Source organism: Stegodyphus dumicola, chromosome 6, assembly GCF_044657685.1.
Source record: "Stegodyphus dumicola isolate Sdum_Otavi_A_Nest chromosome 6, ASM4465768v1".
Taxonomy (NCBI): domain Eukaryota; kingdom Metazoa; phylum Arthropoda; class Arachnida; order Araneae; family Eresidae; genus Stegodyphus; species Stegodyphus dumicola.
In genome coordinates this window covers 205,567,936-205,585,139 of record NC_140773.1, presented here as the reverse complement: position 1 = coordinate 205,585,139, position 17,204 = coordinate 205,567,936, and the positions used below count along the sequence as shown (strand labels likewise).

General features: G+C 33.8%; 1 protein-coding gene across 1 annotated transcript; it reads left to right on the top strand.

Moving 5' to 3' along the window:
- The first annotated feature begins 205 nt into the window (after positions 1–205).
- LOC118190021 (uncharacterized) lies at positions 206–12,584 on the top strand. Its single transcript, XM_035360702.2, has 4 exons — positions 206–264; positions 1,122–1,217; positions 4,947–4,983; positions 8,070–12,584. The coding sequence occupies exons 1-4, from the start codon at positions 256–258 to the stop codon at positions 12,419–12,421; spliced, it is 4,494 nt and encodes a 1,497-aa protein (XP_035216593.2). The 5' UTR covers positions 206–255; the 3' UTR covers positions 12,422–12,584.
- The last annotated feature ends 4,620 nt before the right edge of the window (positions 12,585–17,204 follow it).

Genomic DNA, 17,204 nt, shown 5'->3' with positions numbered 1-17,204 from the left:
GTCAGGTCTTCCTTTCGTTAGAACGTGTCCTGACGCGACAATGAGTCCTCATCGACGATACACTCACTGCGACGACCTCCTATTCCCGAACACTACTGTCGACGTGTGACCCTTGACTGTCAAATAAGAGATGAGCATAAATCAACCTCAGGCAAAGAAAACCTTTCTCGAGAGGTATATAAAGCCAAGAATGGCCGTTTGTCAGCACTGGCTAGCAACCTCCGAAGGATCTAAAACATTAAACCCACTCAGAGCATGATATTAGTAAGTATACAGCAGCAGCATCTCTCATGTTGGTTGAAAAACCTTTGCTGTCTTAGGATCTTTATGGAAAGTGCTTCATTTACAGCAGGATTGATCCTTATGCTTGAGCTTGATTATATGCTTAGTTAATTTTAAATGAAAAGCAGAGTTTAATGAGCTTTTAAAATTTCATCGAAGTAAAATTATTCATTAGTTTAATAGATGGAAACAAATATTGCTTTTAATTATTTGTCATAATTAATATTTCATCCTTTACTTTAAGAAGTCAGTAAAGGAAGACTGAAGATTTAAAGCTTTATGTAGGCGGAATTGATCTAAATACAATAAGTTTGCTTATAAGATTAATTCATGATGATTTTCTACTTTTATAATATTCACCTAAAATTAAAACTGAAGTAAATATTTAAAATCGACTAAACAAGTAATAAGTACATAAAATTAGTTCGCTTAATTTATGAGGTAATATTGAAGGATAGTATAATTTTAATCATAATAATCCATTTTCTTAATTAATGGGTTATATTTTTTCTATGTAAGCTATTGCTCTAATAGAAATGTATAAAAATAATTAACATTAATTTGGTTAATATTAATTCCCTTTTATTCTAAGTAAGTCCCATCAAGTTATTAATATTGATTCAAGTTTTTTACCTTTTACTAGTATAGCATATAAATTATTATTTTTATATCATATGTACATATTTATCACATACATTAACTTTAAAATATCATGTGATTTGTTGTTATAATGGCTTGAAATTTTTCAAAAATATCATAATACTGCTTACGATCTTGGCTTTAAAAGTATCATTGATAGCTTTTTCTGTACAAAAATTTTAATTCCACTTTTTTTTCAGGTGGCAAGTTTATTAACCGTGCTGGTCCTCACCAGTACGGAAGGTGCACGAATTAAAGGAGGACCTAGAATAGTACAAGAACCTGCTGTTATTCAGGTACTATAATGTTGTTAAACCATAACAAACTTCCTAATGATAAATATCTTAAGGAGTATATAAACTTTCCCATATTCAAAGCATATCACCTGGTATGAATTCTTGAAATTTCAAGAGCACAGGCAGATTAAAAAAATCATAAAATTCTATGCTGTTTATACCATAAGAAAAATTCATTAATACCCTCGAAATGTTTTTAAAAAGAATTCTGGAACTTTTGAAATTAAATATAAAAATAATTTTTACACATAAACTTTAATAATTTCACTAACTACTGAAAATTTTTAGAAAAAGGTTTCTTAAAACAATAGATGCATATAATTCTAAAATTTTCAGCTTTTTCTATGTATATTTGGGAAAATCCATGAATTTATTAATAAATAGATAATTCTAAATTCTTACCTGATCAGTTTAGAAGATTAAATTAAGTAATTCTTTTAACAGTTTTCGAAATGGCATGATCATACCTGCAACCTCTAAAAACAAAAGCTAAAGTAATAATTCCTATAATGATATATAACTTATAGATTTAAACTTACTTTAGTTCTCCTCTCTTTAGTTCTAGACGCCTCTAGGTAAAAAATAACCAAACAGGATTGATATAAAGACTTACACTTCTAAGCAATATTTCTGGCAATGTCTTTAAAATGACTTCCAGTTGCGAATTGTCTCTGCAACTGCCTCTTTCAGCATTTCTAACTTAGACATTTCTAACATTAGAGAACTAAATTAAATAGGCTCTAGGTGACTGCATTGTGCATACTGCTTCTAAAATTCCTTTTCACCAGCTTTCTAAATGCCATTTCTGCAATAGAATATCTTTCAGTCAGATTTCTACCGAAATGTTTTCAACTAGATGTTTACTTCACACTTTTTCTGGCATTCTTTGTAAAATCTCTCTTAATCTTCTTAATAATCACTCGGCTGAGATTTCCATTTCATCGTATCCAAGATAAACTTGAGTTAGGCGTTATCCACAGAAAATACTGAAATTCGTTTAAAATGTAACCAGCAAGCAAGAATAGTAGTCTCTCCATAAGCCTTTCTCTTTTATATATTCATTTATTTATTTTTTAATTCCAGGTTCATCTCACCTAGACAAAAATGAAAAAAAAATCAGAATGCACAAAGTGAATTTGCGTTACTTTAAATTAAAAATTCTATTCTAAAATTCTATTGTACGAAAATGCGAAAGCGGTAATTAGTTAAATTATTTTTGCAGAGTTTCAGGAAGAGCGCGTTAGAAATGGAAAGGATTAAAAAGTGTCAGGTTAACGCAAAGTGTGTCGATGAAACGAAGAATCACCTAATTTTTTTGTTTTGTTCTGTTTTGTTTTTCTGTTTTTTCATCAAAAAGACTCCTTCCGCTGCGTAATGAAGAAGTTCTCCAGTACACCAGTCACGTAGTCGGTTCAGATACCGTTTCGACAGAAGTTTGCGCAATAACAACTTGTAAGTTTCCGACGACATCTTGATGGCACGTACTATTATCAGAACAGCTAATTGGTTGAACTCTTTAGACCATACTGTCGCATGCAAAGCATTGTAATGAGACTTCTAGCTTTCAATCCAGCATTTGCACTCGCTCCACAATTGTCTTCATTTTATATTTGCACATACCATTATGTATTGTATTTTATATTTCGTTCTTAGATAAATTAACTGGATTTTTTACCACAGATTAAAAACTTTGGTTAAGTTACCAACCATAATTTGTTAAAACAATAGTGGCAAACTTTATCTTAATTTATTAATTAACATTATTTTAATCTATTAAATTAATAATTAGTTTATTAAATTTAGTGCCTTCGTTCTTAGAAAAATTAATTGAAATTTTATGACAGATTATAAAAGTTCAGTTAAGTCACATGTTAGCCATAATTAATTAAAGTAATTAGTGAAAGCCCTTATCTTAATTTATTAAATAAAATTATAATAATTTATTAAATTTACTAAATTAGAGAATAAAAAGGTCCTGTATCAATTTGTTAATTAATTTCAAAAATAAATAATAATTTTAAATTTTCTTCTAAATTTAATGGTGGTATTTTCATCCAGAAAAGCTTGAATTAAGTCAGCTTACCTCGTATTAAACTATCAGGGATATATATACTAATTTGCTATTATTTTATTTTATGTAAAAATGCATTTCAATCGATCTATATAACCTTTATGATTTCAAAGGAAAAAAGGAGGAATTTTTATCTAAAGCTAATACTTAAGTTAAGAAAGAAAAATCTTCTAAAATGAGTGAAAAAGGAAATTAAATTTGAAGTAATTGCTTAAACCTTAGCAGTAAATTCTTAAATTTAAGACGGATAGTACAAATGTGATTGAGAAAGATGTGTAAATAATCTAAGAGAATGTCACAGGCGATACTTTTTGATACACCAAGGCGATACTTTTTGCTGCTGATTTAGATAACTAATCTTTAAATACAAGTGTATAGTTTAACGAAAGTACTTAGCCTGAATTTAAGAGAAAGGAAACAAAAATCTTAGAAGATAACTTTGTTTCATAGACTTCCAGTTTTCTATTATCATTTTTAATTATACCCTGAAGAAAATATCGAGAAATATAACTAAATCCATTATTTATAATAGCATGTTTATATGAATACTAATGATTCATTTGCATTATTCCAAGGTCAGTTTCCATTATTGCTAATTAATCACTCAATTTTCCTAATAATTTTTAACAGAGATCAGGATTGTTTTTATTATTAATATTTATGCTGTGTAAGGTTTATGAGGATAATATTTTGCACATTTGCATTTGTTTTTCCAAACTCTTTTACGGGATGACTATTGAGGATATAAACAGTCGAGGTCCTAGAAATGAGCTATTTTATGAATAATAAACGACAACCCCTTTTTTTATGTATATACTTCAATATATATGTAAAAGTTCTTTTGATTCTTTTTATGTTTTATACAAATATACATATAAATATTTTTAGCTCTGACTAGACGTATTTTTGCTTCATTGACTTAATCCTTCTAAAATGATTGTTTTAAAAAGATAACTATTTAAGAGAAAGAACAATAATTAATTGAGCAAAAGACTTTCATTGTAGTAGGACTGACACAGTACATGTAAACAAAAGTAGGGCAAGTTTCAAAGATATCCAAAGTACCTTATTCTTCGGTTGGCTGTAAAGGCTTAACACACAAACTATACGAATGAGAAATTACAGGACATTCGAGAAGATGCTACAAAACAGAAGAATGTTAATAAGAAACACAACAGCTAACGCCATCTCTTGATGAGAAACATAATGAAAAATAAGTCAAATTGTTTAAAGGGCTAAGGTTAAGTAAGTAAGGATTACAATTAACAATCACGAACGAGAACAAAAATTTTATGAGTATGCAAAATCGTCACGAAATGCAATTATTAATGAATTTATTATTTTAATCATCATATTTTCTTCAATTCATTTTACTTAAAAACGATGCATTTTTATACATAAAGAGTGCGAAGTTGATGTGTCAGCACTACAAAAGTTGATTCATTTATATATATAAGGCTAGGTAATTAATTATTCATATCTATATGCATGTGATTAAAGAGAAAAGAAATTACTAATTGCTGCCAAAACGCTATGATAATTAATTAATGTATAAAATGTTTTATTATAAAAATTAATAAGACGATTTAAATTACACATTTCATTAAACATTTTGTATCGGAATAGAATTTAATTTTTTTAAAATTTTTCAATTTTAGGAGGTTTCTGGGCCACACCTTCATGTTGGAAAAGGAGGTAAGTGTGCGTTAATGCATTAAATAACTCCTATTACTATTTAAGAAATAAGCATTTCTTTGGGATACATTATATCCTTTTGAAAATAATAAATTAGCCAATTTTAAGAAAAATATAAAAGAAAACATCACGCAAAGCTCATGACATTTCTCATCAGTCATTTCAACACGTCTAAATAAATTACTCGTAATTACTTCTTTTATCTTTCAACACGGAGATTAATTTTGATCTCCAATGTTATTAAGGAAGTTGGAGTGAATCACTAAACGTTATACAGAAAGTTTTAAAAAAAAGTACTAAAGAAAATTACTTTTTTGTCTAACTTCGAAGTAAATTTTTAAAATATAATAGTTGATGTGTATAATTTATAAATCTTACTTTAATATCTAACTTATTTGAGGTAACTATCATCCTGTAATTTCCAATTTTTAAATAGTACCATGTAAAATTTTATACCTAGAAAATGCTAATTTTTTATAAAAGTAAATTTTAAGTAGCACAAACTTATTAGCATAAAAGGAATTAGGCTTCAAATTCTGCAGTTTTATCAGATTTAAAAATCTATCAGATTAAGGTTCTCGGCATAAAATGCGAAGCATAAAAACGTGAATAATGTGCAAAATGATATGTGTAAAATAAATACACATTGAAAAGCAATATTATCTTCACATGTAAAGACATAAAAAAGTCCGCTTAAATTAAGAGAAATAATTCAGACACTCAGTTATTTCTTTTCTTCTGGAATCTTAATCTTCAGCACTTTTTCAGCAAAGCACCATTAAAGACACTTAAATACTGTTTTTAACCTAGATGAGCGTGCATATTTGCACTTCTATGAGCCTGATTCATTTGTTTAAGGATACTTTAGAGAACTAGACGCGATAGTATAGTAAATTATAATGTATTATAAAAATTTAAAAAAAATTATTCATTTTATTAAAGCAATTAAATTATGATACACTTCAGAATGTATCCATTGCGTTGGTTATAGAGAGGTACTTTCGTTTTCGTTTCCCCATTAACAAATGAATTTGAATTATCTTTTAATTTATTCAAATAGACTATTTGCATTACTATGTGATGTAATGAATCTTGTGACTATTAATTAATGCATAAAATAATAGTTAATGATTGATGTATTTATGTTGGATGGAATTTTAAAGAAAATATGAGATGCAGTTAATTTTTATTAGGAAATTTGCTGCTGTATATATAGAAAATACTTTTGTTTACTTGCTAGCGATAAATCCTGTTGTCGGAAAAATATACGAATCGATGTAACAAAGCTTTCTAACTCTTTTTTTTTATTTATATATTCATCATCCCTGAAATTTATTTATACTTAATGAAGCATCTAGAGGAATTGACAGATTTATTATTATTTAACTCATCGTAGAGCAACTTTTTATTTTCTTAGTTCCTATTCACGGTCAAAAGATTTATTATAAGCAATCTTGTACTGACAGAATTTTTACGCTACATATTAATCATTTGTACGTCGCTTGGTGTTTCATATGATATGATAGTTGAAATCCTAGTTCTAAATTATGTATTGATTGGATATTTATAGAATTAATAATCCAAATATATAACATCTATCGTTATTAACAATTAAAAATGAGTTTGCTAATGCAAAACATATTTGTACTTTTATCGGGAGATGCTTTCTACTGCTTTTATGCAGAAGATGCCTTAAATGCTGTTTTCTTTTTCAGTAGAGTCATCATTTAACTTTGAGGGTTTTTACCCACGACGCTAATGGTTTAATTGCTTTCTAATAACAAAAAGTCTTTGCACGTCTCGCAAAGTCTAGTTTAGATAACTTAGCATTTTATTTGTTTCTTTTTGGTGAGTTATTTTAAGGAATATGACTACTTAAAAGTGCTAAATTTTAATAATTAAATACCAGAAATTACACATTTATATTATTTTACTAGGCAGATGAAATATTAAACAAACCAAAATATATTTATAAAACCATTTTAATTAAAACTAAATTATCCAGATTAAACACAAAATGAAGATAGAAATTTTCTTGGAATAATAAGCAATTTACACTGTTAATAAAGAATTTCTAATCATGAATTATGAAATTACAAATTTCATACAGTTTTTTGTTCATTTTTTATTGCTTTTTTGTATTCCTTTTTGTTCGTTTTTTGTTTATCACATTGCAACATGCATTTTCTTCATCTTGCTTCCCATACTGATAAATCAATATGTATGCTAATGTAAGGAAGGACAATCGGTACTGCAATTAACAAATCACTTGAGTTATTTTTAGCACTTGGTTTGTTTCAGTTGTTTGTTAATATGTAAACATTGTACGTATTTTGTAAACAATCCAAACACTTTCCCATGTTACAGGTAATTAATAGTTTCTATTAATCAATAGTGTCTTCTGTTATTAATAATTACTGTCCTTGGAACAGTTTTATTCCTCCCCTTTTGCAATTAATTTCCATACTAAAGCAGTAGATAAACTTGAAATTCGAAGAAGGTTCAAAGAAATAAGATGCATCTCTCAATTTTTAAAAAGACGTTTACTATCTATTATGTGATTAAGTATCTGAAATGAGATAAGTATTTAAAATATTATTCTCTCGCAATAACATCCTGAACGATTTATCTGCTTGAGAAAGTTTTTCTTAGTGTAATGAACATTGGATTCGATTATGTTTTGAAAGGCAAATGTCCAGTTCTTCGCTTAAACCGAAGATCAAATTAAAGGATCATAATTTTTAGTACTTTAATAGTGCTGCTGTCTAATGACAGCAATTAAGGTATTCATCTGTTAATATCCACATGCAAAAGCAGTGCTGTTGAACACTAGTCAAAGTGATCATATTAAAGTTTCATTTTTAGTATATCTTTTATCCATATTAATATAGTCACAAAGATCACAGTTATGATCATTTTATAAGATGGTGTTTTTCATTTAATATTGCTGAAAAGTATAAGCATCAAATAAATACGAGATTTAATTAAATATATCTTCCTATAGAATTACTGTAATAAACATTTATGTCTTTCTTTTTATGTTATGCAAGCTGTGCCATTAAGATTCATGTTGCTTTGTTCTCTAGGAAGAGGTGGTGCGTTACATCATACTGCTCTTCTCCGAGACCCTATTTCCCAGGATCCTGTGGTTGTGGAGCAAGTGCAGTCCATCGGAGATCCCAGTGGAATTAAGTCATCTAGCTTTGGAGCAGACTCTGCCCAGTTTACTCTTTCTGATGCTCAAGTTCCTTTCGGACAACGCCGTCTATATCGTAGTGGGCTATCCCAAGTTCCATTTGGTCTTTCGGGACTCGATTACTATTCCTTTCCCAATTCTCTTTTAACCCAGAGGCGAGTTCTTCGAAGAAAAACAGTGTCTTCTGACAATTTATCTGGACTTCGACCAGTGGGATTCTCGTCAGGGAGGAAAGGTAGAATTGTAGCAGCTGGACCAAGTATTGCCCAATTTTCAGCAGGAGATGCTCAAATAAAAACTAGCCCATTCGGTGCAAGGAGAGCTATCTACCGAACAGGAGTTTCTCCTGTACCTTTTGGTTTGATGGGTCTTGATTACTATTCCTATCCTGCTCAATTATTAACCCAGCGCCGACTTAGTGATGATGTTTTTGGACAAAGGCATATTTTATCAGGAGCCTCAGCTTTCTCAGCCGGAGATGCTCAGATCAGGGGCCCTGCACTTGAACCTGTTGGCCAGGAGAAAGTAATGGTTGTTGAAACTTCTCCTTCTCTTGTTGGTGGTCTTGGAGATGGTTTTGGTCAACGTCAGGTGACAACTACTATTACAAAGTCTGAAGATCCCGTTTCAGCTGCTTTAGGTCAAGGATTTGGACAACGGCAGGTTACAACAGTGACAAAATCTGCGGGAGGTTTAAGCGGAGGTCAAATAATCCTTAGTGGAGCTCAAGGAATTGGTGGTTTAAGGAGAGTCAAGACAAGGCCAGTCGTACGAACATCCCCCGCGCAAAGTGTGCAGCTTGTTCTTGATGACAATTCAGGTCTTGGAGCCCCTATTGGCGGTTTTGGACAACGGCAGCTTACCGTAAGTGGAGGTGGTATCTCACCGGTTGCAGCTATTTCACAAGCTCCTATAACTCAAGCTAGAGTTGTTGAAAAACAAATAGTACAAGCTCCTGTGGTTCAGGCTCCCATTGCCCAAACTAGAGTTATTGAAAAACAAGTAGTACAAGCTCCTCTTGCTCCTGCCCCAATTCGGAGACGCGTTGTCTCTAGAGGCCCAGGAGAAGTTTTCCTTACTCAAGTATCAAGACCTAGAGTGGCACCACGGCGGGTTACTACAATTACAAGACAAGCACCTGCTGTTGTTGCTCCAGTTGCAGGGCCAATAGGCCAGCAAAGAGTATCTGTCGTTGAAGAAGGTTTTGGAGGTTCTTCCGTGCGCGGACCACTAGGGCCAGGAAGTATACAATTTACGTTAGGTGATTCCCAACTGATTGGAGGACCCGTAGTAGCTCAAAGGCCAGTCATTGCTGAAGCAAGACCACAAGTATTATCTCAAGTTCGTACTGATGCAGGTTTTGGTGGAAGGCAGATATTTGGACGAAGAATACCGCAAATGGTGTACGTTGATGGCGGCAGCCGATTTCCTGGAATTGACATTATTGGTGGTAGCAGAGTAGGTGATCCCAGATACGGATATGCTCAGCTTCCTATTAGTACCCAAAGGTTTGCTTCTCTAGGTGGGTTAAGTCAGGCAAGGGTGGTACCAGTTCAGAGCTTTATTGATGCAGGTCCCACTCTTGTAGCACCAGCACCAGCTCCAGTTTTTAGAACTAAATCTACGCTTAGAAAAGCAGCACCCCTCCTGAGTGCAGGAGGCTTAAGTGGACCTGGTAACATTCAGTTCACTTTAGGTGATCTCGCTTTGCAAGGTCCTCAAGTTGCAGCTCCAGCCCCTGTACGGAAAACAACCATTACTCAAAATGCCGCTCCATTAGGTTTTGCAGCAGTGGGAAGGTCTGCTCCAACTAAAGTAGTAACACAAGAACAAGTAATTGGCCTTGCTGGAGATCCTCAGATACGCACAACTGTAACGAAAACAGAGCCATCACCTGCACTTCTCACTGCGTCTAAAATAGGACGTCCTGCCATCGCTAACCCTTTTGGACTTAAAACAGTAGGTCAAGCAGCACCATCAAAAGTCGTTACTCAAGAAGAAGTTATTGGACCTGCTGGTGGAAGACAGGTTATTACAACGGTAGCTGAAAACTCTGGTCCTTCAAAAATTGGAGGTCCAGTTCTTGGTGGATTAGGTCTTACCGCAGTTGGTAGAGCTCCAGTATCCAACGTTGTTACCCAGGAAGAAGTCATAGGTCCTGCTGGAGACGCACAAGTTGTTACAACTGTTACCAAACAGGCTGGTCCATCCAAGATTGGTGGGCCAGTAATAGCAAGTCCTCTCGGATTTGCAGGTGTGGGACAATCAACATCATCAAAGACAGTGACTCAAGAAGAAGTTGTTGGACCAGCTGGTGATAGAGCAGTTGTTACAACTGTCACCAAGCAAGCTGGACCATCAAAGATTGGAGGACCAGCAGTCTCGAGTCCATTTGGTTTTGCAGGAGTTGGACGATCAGCATCATCAAAGACAGTGACGCAGGAAGAAGTTGTCGGACCTGCTGGAGATAGGGCTGTTGTTACAACTGTCACCAAGCAAGCTGGACCATCAAAGATTGGAGGGCCCGTGGTCGCAAGCCCACTCGGATTTGCAGGTGTAGGACAATCAACAACATCTAAAACAGTGACTCAAGAAGAAGTTGTCGGACCAGCTGGAGACAGGGCAGTTGTTACAACTGTCACTAAACAGGCTGGCCCATCCAAAATTGGAGGACCAGCAGTCTCGAGTCCATTTGGTTTTGCAGGAGTTGGACAATCAGCATCATCAAAGACAGTGACGCAGGAAGAAGTTGTCGGATCTGCTGGAGATAGGGCTGTTGTTACAACTGTCACCAAGCAAGCTGGACCGTCAAAGATTGGAGGGCCCGTGGTCGCAAGCCCACTCGGATTTGCAGGTGTAGGGCAATCAACAACATCTAAAACAGTGACTCAAGAAGAAGTTGTCGGACCAACTGGAGACAGGGCAGTTGTTACAACTGTCACTAAACAGGCTGGCCCATCCAAAATTGGAGGACCAGCAGTCGCGAGTCCATTTGGTTTTGCAGGAGTTGGACGATCAGCATCATCAAAGACAGTGACACAGGAAGAAGTTATCGGACCTGCTGGAGATAGGGCTGTTGTTACAACCGTTACTAAACAGGCTGGCCCATCAAAAATTGGAGGACCAGTTATTGGTGGAGGATTAGGTCTGGCTGCTGTTGGTAGAGCTCCAGTATCTAAAGTTGTTACCCAAGAGGAAGTTGTTGGCCCAGCTGGAGACTCTCAGGTTCTTACGACTGTCACTAAAACTGCCGCTGGTCCATCAAAAATTGGTGGCTTAGCTACAGGTGGTCCCTTAGGCTTTTCATCAGTTGGCTACTCAGCTCCAACTCAGGTAGTTACACAAGAGGAAGTTATAGGCCCTGCTGGAGATGCACAAGTTGTTACGACTGTCACTAAACAGTCTGGCCCGTCAAAAATTGGAGGACCAGCAATTGCAAGTCCATTCGGCTTCGCAGGTGTAGCACAGTCAGCCTCATCAAAGACAGTGACTGAAGAAGAAGTTATTGGACCTGCCGGAGAGAGGGCTGTTGTTACAACTGTAACTGAGAACGCAGGCCCATCAAAGATAGGAGGTCCAGTTGTAGGAGGTGCATTTTCTGCTGTTGGTAGGGCTCCCGTATCAAAAGTTGTTACCCAAGAAGAAATTGTAGGCCCAGCTGGAGATGCACAGCTTCTCACGACTGTCACAAAAAGTGTACAAGATCCTTCACCTATCGTTCAGCAGGAAGAAGTTCTGTCTCCAATTTCTTCACTAAGCTCGATAAGCCAGCTATCTCAGGAAATTGCTCAAGATCCCATCGAAGCATCTTTGTCTCAAGGAGCGCTTGAGGATTCTGCAATACTGTCATCAGGACCTTCGCTGTTGCAACCTTTTAGTCAAACTGTCCAGAGCGTTGTAGATCCTATTGGAAGTGGACAGTCTCAGTTAAGTGTGGACGACGATGTTATAGCTCAAAGCCCCTTTTCAGGAGCTGGAGGAACAGTCACTAAAATAACAGAGGTATCTCAAGCTCCTGTTGGAATTTCTTCTGGAAGCTTTTCTGGCATTGCTCAAGAAAGCATAGCCGACAGAGTTGTTCAAGAGAGCATTTCATCAGATATAGGAGGATTGAGCTTTGCACCACGAGTATCATTTTTATCTCAGTATCCTTATGATGTACGAGATCCTGGCTTGTTAAGGTCCGTTTTGACAAGGCCTGTGGTGCAAGAACAGCAAGAGCTGGAACAGATTTTAGTGTGATAAAAATGAACTGTGAATCTCTGTCTTAGCTGTATTGTATTTTGAGAATGGACAGTCAATTGTTTGTGATTTGAAGATAAATTGTTTATTATCCTAATATTCTTCAACTGTTTTGTCAAGTTTTTGTCTTCGTTATGTAGTGAAATAAACACAGTATATACGAGTATATTTCTTTATTGAACATCTAAGATACGTTTACCAAGGTTCACCTGAATTCATTTTATATGACCCAAACCACGCCTCAATATCTTGAGACAAAAACGTATTTAAGACTATCAGTTAATAGTAACTTTGTTTTGATTCTGCTGGTCACACATAGTGTCATTTCTTCTCATGAGACTCTCTTAATTGATTTTTATATTAAATTAACTAGATAATAGGCCTTGCTTCTGAGTTAAATTTTCCCAAAAAGTTAAACTACCTTCTGTTATAGATTTCGTAAATCGTTCAGAAATATTTACTAGCTAATGAAAGTAAAAAGTTTTAAAATTTATATTAGAACAATTAAAAAAATCCAAATTTTTATTTTCTATTACACAAGAGCAGCCAACTACTTATATTCTAGAATGTAAGATTTCCATGAGTAAAATTGACTTCTCTCTTTTTATATGTGAAATGAAGAAAAAATAATTCAAGTTTTCTTGGAATGAATAAATCTTTTGCATATCATTCATTAATAAAACTTCAAAAGCAATTTACCTTTTAGTGTTCAGTGAATCATAGGAACGTATCAATTAATTATAATACAGTAATGAATTATATGCGCGAACAGCTGATATGATACAAATGGTTATAAAATATATATAATGTTCCAACATATAGTTAAATATGGTAAACGTAATAAGATTTCTTACTGAGAATATACAACCACATAATATTTGCAATGAGAAGGTTTAATTGTGCACATGCTACAATTGTTTGGTCTTTCAAAACAAAGTATCATATATCACATAAAAGCTTTAGAAAATCTGTTTTAGAAATTTGCATCAAAAAGTCTCCAAATGAGAAAAAATCTGATCTGTACACCACGTGGCTTCCTTGCACGGAATATTAAATTATAGTCATTTTTTTGCTGCATTTCATTTAAAGTTATTTACTCGAATTTTATTAGAAATATAGTTCTCATTCAATTAATTGAGTTCTCAGTTCGCGGCAAGGCAAAAATGCATAAAACTTCAATATCTTTATTAAAAATTGAAAAATATAAAACACCAAACACAGTTAAAACAATTCATTTTTTTTTTTTTTACAATTGAAATTATAGTTTATATGCAAAAACAAGCAAGTCGACCAGCAGGTAAGAAGGCAGACTTTTTGGTGAACAAAACTCAACGTTTGCTTTTGGTCCCACACGGCAAAAAGATACTGAATGTGCAGAAGCTGACTTAACTCACTATTCTGCTAAGTTTCAAATGTAAACAAATATGGCACTTATGATAAAAAATTACGCTTAGCCTCACTTAAACAACTTTTAAATTGTTGATAATTCTACAACTATTGCATTCAGATTAACTAAAGGCATAAAAGCTTTAACCATAAGATAAAAACAACATAATTCAATCATTTTTAAAGCAAAAAATGCACAATTTACCAACATATAAGAATAAGAAAAACCGAGCTCAGTACGTGAGCATACATACGTATACGTACGCATTTATTTACATAAGTCACGAAAGAAATCTTTTCTAAATCCATTTTAAATCCTATTTGCGACCCATTTTGGGAAAAAGAGTATTTTATTCTGTTCTTACCTATAAATGTAACGCAAAAACTTCGTTAAATTGTACTTCATAGCTGTCAAAATGGATAATTTTGTTGAAATATGACACGCGAAAGTTTTCGGGATTACAATACTTCCTTTACTTCATCCAAGGATGTAAAAATTGTTACCGAAACAGAATACCTGTATTTTTTATATAATATCTGGGAGCCGAGGACAGTAAAGTTTACATTGGGGAACTAGTACTAAACCGTTTCCGGATCATTTTTACTCCAGTATATATATAAAAAAAAAAAAAAAAAAATATATATATATATATATATATATATATATATAATAATAATAATAATAATAATAATAATAATAATAATATATAGGTCTGTATATAAAGACAACTAGTGTATAAGAGAGCCATGTATTGCTAACGACGCTTTGTAAAGAAATAGAGATTTGCAAGCACGACTGCCTCATATACAGGAGCTTCATACATTAAAGGAGTGTTACTATGTCGGGGGTTGCTAAGTCATTTTGAGAGATAGCTGTAAAGCATGATTTTTTAAAATATAAAAGATTAAGTGGTAACTGGTTAAGGGAATAAAGTGTCTTAAGCCATTTCCCAAGCGTGAGATTGTCCATATGAATCCTGTTCCATTCCCAAATGGTATTTTAAGTACAGCATATTCATATTGAAACGTTATTGCCCTGAGAGCAAGTAACTCTTTGAGTACTTTGCAGCGACAAGTCATTTAACTTCTGTAAAGTTCTCCATAGAAATGAGTTGTATGGTGATATTAGCTCCATCTAGAGGCAAGAGTGATAATTGCCAGCTAGCTAGAAAGAATCATAGTTTAATGTAGGTCATGAGTATACAGTTATAAATATTGATTATATAAATATTCAGATAGTTAATTCATTTCACAATTCTCAGAGTGACTATATAACTGCATCTATAATTTCACTCAGTCTTTTACTTACCTCGTCAAAGAAATTATCCACTCCTCTTCCTATTTTTAAATGCTTATTACACATACAAAATCTACACAGTGGATCACTAAATTTACGCTGCTAATAACTGAAAATATGTACATTCATTATTATTGGGTAATCTAGTTTCCACTAACGGCTCCCATGAGCCTTACCCTTTTCTGACCTCTCTTTAGGCCTCCCTTTTAGAAACATTAAATTTTCGGAGCCTACAGCTAGCACCCTCTATTCATCTTCTTAGCTGACATCACAGCATCACGTTGACTTAAGTATAAACGAAATTATTACAGATTTTAAATTTATTTATTTCTTACTTTCTGCCAGTAAAACTTTTGCTCAATACAAGTGCCTTTTTTAGCCCAAATGGGCATTATCACAGAAAGGCTATTAGTGTCGAAATGGCATTTTGCGTCGAATCACTATAAACGGCTGTATCACTTTTCAAATTGCTGCCACCAAATATTATGGCCCTATATCATATTTAAGAAAAAGATATTGAATAAATGAAGAATCTACATGAATATGTGCATGTTTCTCGTATTGTGAAAAAACAGCGCTATCTCGAGACATCCGATTTTGAATAACAAAGTCCTCCATCTGAACACGGGCACTTGGAAGCTCGAATTTTTAATTTTGAATTTGTTTTCTATTTAATGCTTTGTAAATTTAAAACGAAATTTTTGATTAAAAATATTTATTCGACAATTTCAAAAACTGTTTCAAAAAAATTTGGCAAAACTGTGTGGAGTAAAACTGTGGGGAAACAACATTTTTCTCTCCAGCGCGCGAGACTGTCTATTGGAAACCGTGAAGATGTGCTGTTTTCAAACATTTTGTGATTTTTCTGAGATGGAGAGCAGCCCGGGGGGGGGGGCTGGAGGATCTCCTATTCCTCGTTTGGCTTATCATGTATTCAGAATGCCCTCTTGCCGCAAAGACACTATACATTTACGAACAACCAGGCTTTCTCCGGGATTCGACCCTGGGTCCTTCCGTACAGCAGTCAGCGTCGCTAACCACTATCTCAGTTAAGCGGCTAAATGATATATAGATTCAACAACAACAAGAAATAAAGATTGTATTGTAATTCCAGCTTTTAAATTGTAGAGTTACAGGTAAGAATTTGCCTCGAACCATCATCCCCTGAGAAAATTTGGGATAACCGAATTAAAATTCTGGTTCAAATCATTTTCAGTCCCAATTATAAATTTTTGAAATACGTAAAATTAAGGCACGTAAGATTTTGTCTCAACTTAAATCACATATAGCCTAAACCAGTGGTTCTCAACCCTTTTTGTTTTCCATGCACACTTTCGCCGTTACTAGACCGTCATTTCGCCGTTCCTTTCCAAAATACGGAACATGCATATGCATTTACTTTAATTTAGATTATTGTTAATGTGTTTGATAAATTAAATGAGAAAAGTATAGAAAATGTTGATGAATACCAAAACTTGATCGAAAGCAGCTTTTTATACTTTTAAACTAAACCTAAATACTTAACAGGTAAACAACAGGCTGACTGCATTCCCCTTCTTAAAACTGCGAAATCCCCCCCGGAGAGGAATTTTCCTCTGGTTGAGAATCCTTGCTGTAGCCTCCCCCCCATAACTTTGGAATGTGTGAAAGCAGAGTATAGACCAAGGTTATTTATATATGCCTTAAATTAAAATGATCAGGCAATATACCTAGGTCCTTCAACTCTTGTTTTCAATCTCCAATGATTTATCTAGAATAATTTACTTTGATGTCTTAATATTGGTATTAATTCATCAGAAACGCGGAGAGAAATAAAATTTTTGACTGCTTTTTATTGATTTTAAGTCGTCAAGAACACGGAGTGAATTAAAAATTTTTCACTGTTCAATGATTTGCTATTTTTTTCTTCGCCTTTCTGTACCAAGATGCCGATGTCACTGCTAACGCTGGAAATAAACTATAAATAAATAAATAAAGATGTCTTAAAAGCAATACCAAAACAGCTCGCATAATGCAAGTGATAAGATTAGATCATAATAATAAAGCTTGTAACATCCTATTCATTGTATTATTGAAATCTTAAAATTAGCGATTTTAAAT